General features: G+C 58.2%; 2 protein-coding genes across 4 annotated transcripts in view; both read left to right on the top strand.

The window, feature by feature from the left end:
* The first annotated feature begins 503 nt into the window (after nt 1–503).
* On the top strand, nt 504–6,607 carry SLC26A6 (solute carrier family 26 member 6). Of its 3 annotated transcripts, none has more exons than XM_010718521.2 (20): nt 504–585; nt 1,159–1,317; nt 1,437–1,576; nt 1,680–1,790; nt 2,056–2,231; nt 2,315–2,479; nt 2,615–2,767; nt 2,973–3,055; nt 3,150–3,297; nt 3,385–3,498; nt 3,638–3,715; nt 3,900–3,995; nt 4,086–4,192; nt 4,390–4,459; nt 4,582–4,674; nt 4,876–4,980; nt 5,493–5,678; nt 5,766–5,820; nt 6,130–6,251; nt 6,330–6,607. In XM_010718521.2, exons 2-20 carry the CDS (start codon nt 1,181–1,183, stop codon nt 6,351–6,353), a joined length of 2,163 nt encoding a protein of 720 aa, XP_010716823.1. In that variant the 5' UTR covers nt 504–585; nt 1,159–1,180; the 3' UTR covers nt 6,354–6,607. The 3 variants fall into 3 exon arrangements, with proteins under 3 accessions (XP_010716823.1, XP_010716824.1, XP_010716822.3); XM_010718522.3 differs by having other exon boundaries at nt 517–585; nt 1,162–1,317; XM_010718520.3 differs by lacking the exon at nt 504–585 and adding an exon at nt 920–1,034 and having other exon boundaries at nt 1,162–1,317.
* Nucleotides 6,608–6,919: 312 nt separating this feature from the next.
* The window catches only part of LOC100549893 (cytochrome b-c1 complex subunit 1, mitochondrial), a 9,033-nt gene continuing 8,886 nt past the window's right edge, over nt 6,920–7,066 (top strand). The window contains exon 1 of the mRNA XM_010718524.2: nt 6,920–7,048. Coding sequence (XP_010716826.1) covers nt 6,986–7,048 — 63 coding nt within the window. The 5' untranslated portion in view covers nt 6,920–6,985. The remainder of the gene's footprint in view (nt 7,049–7,066) is intronic.

The following is a 7,066-nucleotide window of genomic DNA, read 5'->3' on the forward strand; positions in this document are numbered from 1 at the left end:
CCAAAGAGCCACTGGGACTCCCCAACTCCTGCTGTGCCCTGCCCGCTAGCTTCACACTGCATGGAGTCGGGGCCAGTTAGCCCAATCCATGGCTGGCTGTGTTTCTACTGTGCATCTGGGCCAGGCATAGTTTGGAAGCACTCCAGAAATAACGGCAATAGCAGATAGCGTTGGAGCGCAGGAAGGTGTGAAAGAGTTCGATGGTGCCCGACAGGGAACTTTGGAACAAGATAATGGCTAGGTCTATGCACTCTGGGGAAAAGTGGGGCAGTCCACAGGGCACAGCACACCCATTTCCAGCAGGTAAGCAGGGGCTGCAGTGCAAAGAAAGTACCCCGGGTGCCCTGGTCAGGGACTGCAGGCATTGCTGTGCCAGGCCATAGTTCTTGCTCTGGGACGTGGTGGGGCTACAGGGGTGCCCCCAGGAATCCCAGTCATAAGGTGCTGGCTTCCCAGGAATCTTGGCAGGGTGGGAGGGAGGGCAGATGGGAGGGAGCGGTGTCTCAAAGATCACAGGCAGGTATTAATAGGAGGGAGCAGAGTGTGCACCCAACTGGCAGCACCCAACCGGTGTGGGTGCAGCAGGTAAGGGGGCTGGGGGAGATGCAGGGTCTTAAGCTTCTTGGGGCATCCCATAAGCAACTCATGTATCTGGCTGCAATTGGGCGAGCAACCTAGAAATGCAGGCACCTTGGCACAAGCAGGGCAGGGCTCCTGGGCTGTAGAGACATCTCTGTCTGGCTGTGTAGATGAACCCATTCCTACCCCATACCTCTGTGCCCCTGGCTCAGTCCTTGCTCTGCAGTGCAGGGGGCTGGGGCACTGGTGAGCCAGTGACACTCACCAAGGGTTGAAATTCCTGCTCCCCTCATGTGTAAAGGGACAAAGTCTGCAGGAAAGGCTACAGGGCTGGCCGGGGCTTTGCTTTGCAGTAGTGCTGGCTTGCTGCCCTGTATGTGCTGCAGTACGTATAGGGTGCTGGACTGGGCTGGATGGAGCAGAAAGGTGGTCAGCACTAAGGCTGTCCTACAGAGGTGGATGGATTGGACTCAGTGCAATCCAGTGCCGCATTCAAGGCATCTCTTGTTGTGGCCTTGGCACCCTCCCTGCCCCTTGCCTGGCTCCCTGGGTGCAACTGAGCCATCTCTCGTCTGCCAGCAGTGCAGCAGAGCCAGGGGCCATGGCGGCAGAGATGGTGCTGAACCGCCGACCCGGGCAGCCCCACGGGGAAGTTCTGAGTGAGGCTGACCTGGAGGAGCTGGCACAGAGGAAACCTCCCAGCAAGACTTCAACACGCGACTGCCTCCGGAAGGCAAGGTAGGGCTGGGAGAATAGAGCTGGGTGCTCCCTGCAGGGCTGCATCTCTAGGTTCCTCTGCTGCCCAGCAGCGCTGGTACCCCTACGTTCAGCCCTGGCTCCCACTCCTTCCCCGGCAGATGCTCAGCCTCCACTGCTAAGTCCCTGCTCTTCCGCTTCTTACCTGTCCTGCGCTGGCTGCCTCGCTACCCAGTGAAGGACTGGCTGCTTGGGGACATTGCCTCAGGCTTCAGTGTGGGCATCATGCACCTGCCCCAGGGTGAGTGATGTGTCCCCATGCCGTGCCCTGCGTGATGTTCCCAAGGAGTGAGGGCCAGAACTCATCCATCCATAAACATTTCTCCTTGCTCTTCTGTGCCCAGGGCTTGCCTATGCACTGCTTGCTGGGCTGCCACCTGTCACCGGCCTCTACTCCTCTTTCTACCCTGTCTTCCTCTACTTCTTCTTCGGGACATCCAGACACAACTCCGTGGGTAAGCCAAGGGACTGTGTGCTGCCATGGGAACGGAGGGGAGGGGGAGAGAATGAGAGGGATGAGATTTTATCTATGGCACAGAGTTGCCATGCCAATGAGCAAGTGGGTGGAGGGGCCTTTCTTCTGCCTTCACTTTACCCCACCAAGAAGGCAGTTGGCCAAAACAGAGCACACCAAACAAGTGGTCACGTGCCTACTTTCTCAGAGAGGCCCCATCTGGTTGCCAAGCGCTGACCTTGGACTCCTTTCCTGCACATCCCCAGGTCCCTTCGCTGTCATATCTGTCATGATTGGCAGCGTGACGGACTCCTTGGTGCCCAGTGAGGACTTTATGGAGTTTATCAATGGCACCAATGTTACAGCAGTCAATGAGGCACAACGGGATGCTGCCAGGGTAGAGCTGGTAGCCACCATCACAGTCCTGTCAGGAATCTTCCAGGTAAGGACCTAGCAGGGACTTGTGGCTGTGGTGTCCCCATGCCCACAAGCTGTGGGACCTCCTCCTGTCACCTTTCCTTCCAGGTGGCCCTGGGCCTCCTGCAGTTTGGCTTTGTGGTGACCTACCTCTCAGACCCATTAGTGCGTGGCTACACTACTGCTGCCTCTGTGCATGTCCTCATCTCCCAGCTCAAGAATGTCTTTGGTGTCTCCCTAGGAGAGCACTCAGGGCCACTCTCATTGTTTGTGGTGAGTGAGGGGCTCATTGACGCCCTGGAATCCCCAGATGTGGTAAAGCATCACCTACAGGATACATAGTTTCCCCAAAAGAGCTAACAGCAAGCTATCTATCTGCTTTCTCTCCTTCCCTCCTGCATCCTCCAGACCTTCATTGAGATCTGCAAGAAGCTGCCAGAGACCAACGTGGGGACCTTGGTTACAGCCATCATTGCCATGGTGGCCATCTTCATTGTGAAAGAGCTCAACCACAAGTTCTCTGCCAAGCTCCCCATGCCCATCCCCATCGAGCTCATCACGGTACTCAGAGCTGTCCCAGCTCCCCAAGGGGACACAGCCATGGCCTGGGGCAGGTGCCATCACCCACAGATGTCTCTGTGCCCTGCAGGGTGACGGGGGGTGGGACAGGGTGCTCCGCAAAGGTGGCCCCAGGGCACATCCCCTTGTCCTCCTGCATGAGTGTGCTTCTGCAGGGAGGCCCTGCCTCACCCAGCTACCCCCACAGATCATCATCTCCACCGGCATATCTTATGGTGTCAATCTGAACTCCAAGTATGGCATCTCCGTGGTGGGCAACATCCCCAGCGGGTGAGTGGGGCTGGGTGGCAAGGGCATCTGTGCTGGGGCACCACGCTGCCCACGAGGTCTCCTCCTGAGCCCCATCTTCCTGCCTTGGACATAGGTTGAAGCCGCCTGTGGTCCCTAACGCCAGCTACTTTGGGCAGGTGGTGGGCAATGCCTTTGCCATTGCTGTGGTGGGTTATGCTATCTGCATCTCCCTGGGTAAGATTTTTGCCCTGAAGCATGGCTACAAAGTGGACAGCAACCAGGTGATGCCCTGACACATGCAGCCCCTTTCTTTGTAGTGTTTCACAGCTCACAGCCCCAGGATGCATGGTGCTTCTCTGTCCTTGCAGGAGCTGATTGCTCTGGGCCTCTCCAACTTTCTGGGGGGCTTCTTCCAGTGTTTCGCCATCAGCTGTTCTATGTCACGGAGCTTGGTGCAGGAGAGCACAGGGGGAAACAGCCAGGTGGGTGCAGGTGATTCTGCCTGCCTCTGCTCTCTAAAATCCCTCTCAACATCCCCACACTGAGGTGTCAACATGGGGAGGCATGGGCCAGGGCAAGGAGAACATCCAGGTTCACCCTGGCCTTCATCTCTCCCCTCAGGTGGCTGGTGTCATCTCATCCCTGGTCATCCTGGTAACCATCCTGAAAATCGGAGAGCTCTTCCATGACCTGCCCAAGGTACAGCCAGTCCCACAGCCTCCACATCACTTCCCAGTCCTGCACATGCAGTATCAAGGCAGCACAGAGGGGGATGCTCTATTTGGGGTGGGAAGTGACTGGAGGTAGCCTTGGATGTGGGGCACAGCCAAGTGCCCCCCAGATGTGCCCTTGATACCTTCATGGATGCAGGCTTCTCTCATAGGCCATCTTGTCTGCCATCATCATCATCAATCTCAAGGGCATGTTCAAGCAGTTCACAGACCTCCGCACACTCTGGAAGTCCAACCGTGTGGACCTGGTAGGGCACTGATTGGCCCTGAGAGGCCCTCCCCAGGGCTTATGGTGCCATGGGATTAGGCCATGCCACAACTGACTGTGCCTTCTCTAGATGGTCTGGGTAGTGACGTTCATAGCCACCCTCTTACTGAACCTGGACATTGGCCTGGGAGCTTCAGTGGCCTTCGCATTGCTCACTGTCATCTTCCGGACGCAGCTGTGAGTACCCTCAGGCTGGGCTGGGTACAAAGGAGATGTGGTCCTTGGGGAGCATGGACATTTGTACTAACTCCCAAGGCTGGCACTAGGATGTCCCTGGTGCGGGGTTGCTGAGGAGGTAAGTGTTGGGGACCTGGTACTGTTTCCCAAGGGCAGAGGAAGCCCACAGGAACAGCCTGTTGCTCTGCTCTCCACAGCCCCCACTATTCCATCCTGGGGCGTGTCACCGATACTGATGTCTACAAGGATGTGGCTGAATATAAGAAGGTAAAAGCATTAAGGTGCTGGCATGGTGGGAGAAGAAGGAGCACCCCAGGGCATTTTAAAGGAGGGCAAGAAGGGGCACATCTCTGTCCACAGGGTAGCAAACCCACTGCATCCATCCCCAGGCACATGAGGTCCCTGGAATAAAGATCTTCCGCTCCTCCTCCACCATCTATTTTGCCAATGTGGAGATGTACTCCGATGCACTGAAGAAGAAGGTAGGAAAATCTGCCCTGAGCACAGCAGGCAGGGTACAACACCCAGGTCCCTGTGGCCTGCCAGGGGAGATGTGGTCCCGGACATCAAGACTGGCTTAGCAGCAGCATGGTGTCCCTCACATACTTCCATGGCATTACTGAGCCCCCTAGGCTCTGCCCCTTTTCCTGACACCATGGCCATGGGGCTGTATGGGTTTGCAGAGCGGCATCAATGTGGATCGCCTGATCGAGAAGAAGAAGAAGGCACTCAAGAAACTGAAGAAACAGCAAAAGAAAGCAGAGAAGGAGAAGGCAAAGAGGAAAAAGGTGCTTCCCAGCACACCCCTCTCGTGCTGTCCCACACCACTTCCCTGCCTGGCCCTAGCATTCTGCCCATGCTAGACAGCCCATAGAGTTCCCAGTTTGGCCCACAGCCACCAAACAGGGAGAGGCATTGGCACGCATCTGGGTTATCAGCATCACCTTTAACGTCAGTGGAAGAGGCTGCAGTCATTAATGATTAGGTGGGGGAGCTGGTGAGTCATTCATAGTCTGTGGCAAGTTAATCATCAAAATGAAGAGTGAGAGCAAAGGCTGACTGGGGAGAGGAGTCTAATAAGGCCAGTTCCAGTCATTGGGGTGAGCCCACAAAGTGACCCGGAAAGAAGCGGGACTTGGTGTGAGCAAAGTGCCTGCTCCTGGCACATCCACCACCATAACACAACTACAGCTCCTCCAAACCCCCATGCACTACAGGGCAGGACAAATCCAGGGTCCTGGGGGGACTCTGCCCTGCAGAGTGCCACCAGCACCCACATGGTGAAGGGGTCTTCCCACAGGACACAGAGGCTGAGTGCAATGGGCCAGGCGTTGCGGTGATTGAGCTGAGTGGGGAGGAGGGCGGCACACCTGCTGAACCCACCCTGCGCTCCCTGGGACTGCCCCAACCCGACTTCCATGCTGTCATCCTGGACTTCAGCCCCGTCAACTTTGTGGACACAGTCTCCATCAAAATCCTGAAGAATGTAAGGGATCAGGGATGGTGCAGGTGCAGGACAGCCAGATGGCAGCTGCTCATCCATTTTCCCTGACATGATTTTTACGATTTGCAGATCTTCAGGGATTTCCATGAAATAGAAGTGGACGTCTTTGTTGCCAGCTGCCCAGGTGAGGAGAAACCACAGAGCTATCAGCCTCTGCAGGGAACAGCCACCCTTGTGGGACACAGCTGCTGGCCACGGGGCTGCTGCGCCCTCTATGTTGTCCCCTACCCTAGGTCTTCCCCAAAGAAGAGCAGTTGCAGAGCCACACCATGGGGTGCCAGGTGGTCCCCACTGGCTGCACATTGCTCTGGAGTCCCAGTGTGAGCTCTGCGATACTGGCTGTCCAGGGCATCCTTTGGAGCACAGGGGAGTGGGAGGCTCATTTGGGCGGAGGCCAGGTGCCAGAGCTTCACATGCTTCTCCCTCTGTGCAGCATCTGTTCTTGCCCAGCTGGAACGGGGCAACTTCTTCAGCTCGACCATCACCAAGCACTGCTTCTTCCCCTCGGTGAATGACGCCGTGCTCCACATCAATGGGGGGACGCGCCCAGCCCCAGTAAGCACCCAGCCCCGCCATCCCCACTGCCACCGCGCTGTGGGACGGCAGAGCCGACTTGCTTCTCTGCCTCCTTAGGCGAACCTCAGCACCAAAATGTAGCCCTGCAGAAGAGACAACGGAGGAACGGGACCATGCTGCCGGGAGGGCTTCACCGCCTCCCTGCACGGGGCCTGGAGCCTCTGTGGGACAGCGTGGGGAGCTTGGAGCCGGCCTGCCCCATGCTTGGGGCGAGGCGAAGAGCCCCGGCAGCGGAGCGGCTGTGCTGCCGGCAGCGGGCTGTCAGCACGGCGAGGGCCCGAAGGGCATCACGGCTCCACCGCAGCGCGGCTTCCTCAATAAAGGCGTCCTCAGCCCGCTATGCCTCATCTGTGCAAACGACGGCGCTGCTGGGCCAGCCGTGACCCGCCGCTCCCTGCGGGCGCAACCACCGTGTCTCCCTTTCCGTCGTCTAGACCTACAACGGGCACGGGCACAAGCCGGGGTCCCGTCCCTGTGCCGGTGACCGCGTACCGGTGACCGGTCCCTGCCCCAAACCCTTTCCGTCATCGCGCCCTCCCACCACAAGGTGGCGCAGCACCGAGGACCAGCTCTCTGTCCCCGCGCGCATGCGCGTCTCCGCCCACGAGCGCCGCTGAGCATTTTGCGCATGCGCCCCCCCGCCCCTCAGCTCCTTCCTTCCGCCTCCTGCTTGCGCAGGCGCACTACAGCCCCTCGGTCGCTGTACGGACAAGATGGCGGCGTCCTCTGTGTGCCGAGCGGCCGGGCGGGTCTTACTGCGGGGCCCGCACCCCTGCGTGAGTCGCTGTGGTGAC

Source organism: Meleagris gallopavo, chromosome 14 (assembly GCF_000146605.3).
Source record: "Meleagris gallopavo isolate NT-WF06-2002-E0010 breed Aviagen turkey brand Nicholas breeding stock chromosome 14, Turkey_5.1, whole genome shotgun sequence".
In the NCBI taxonomy this organism is placed as follows: Eukaryota; Metazoa; Chordata; class Aves; order Galliformes; family Phasianidae; genus Meleagris; species Meleagris gallopavo.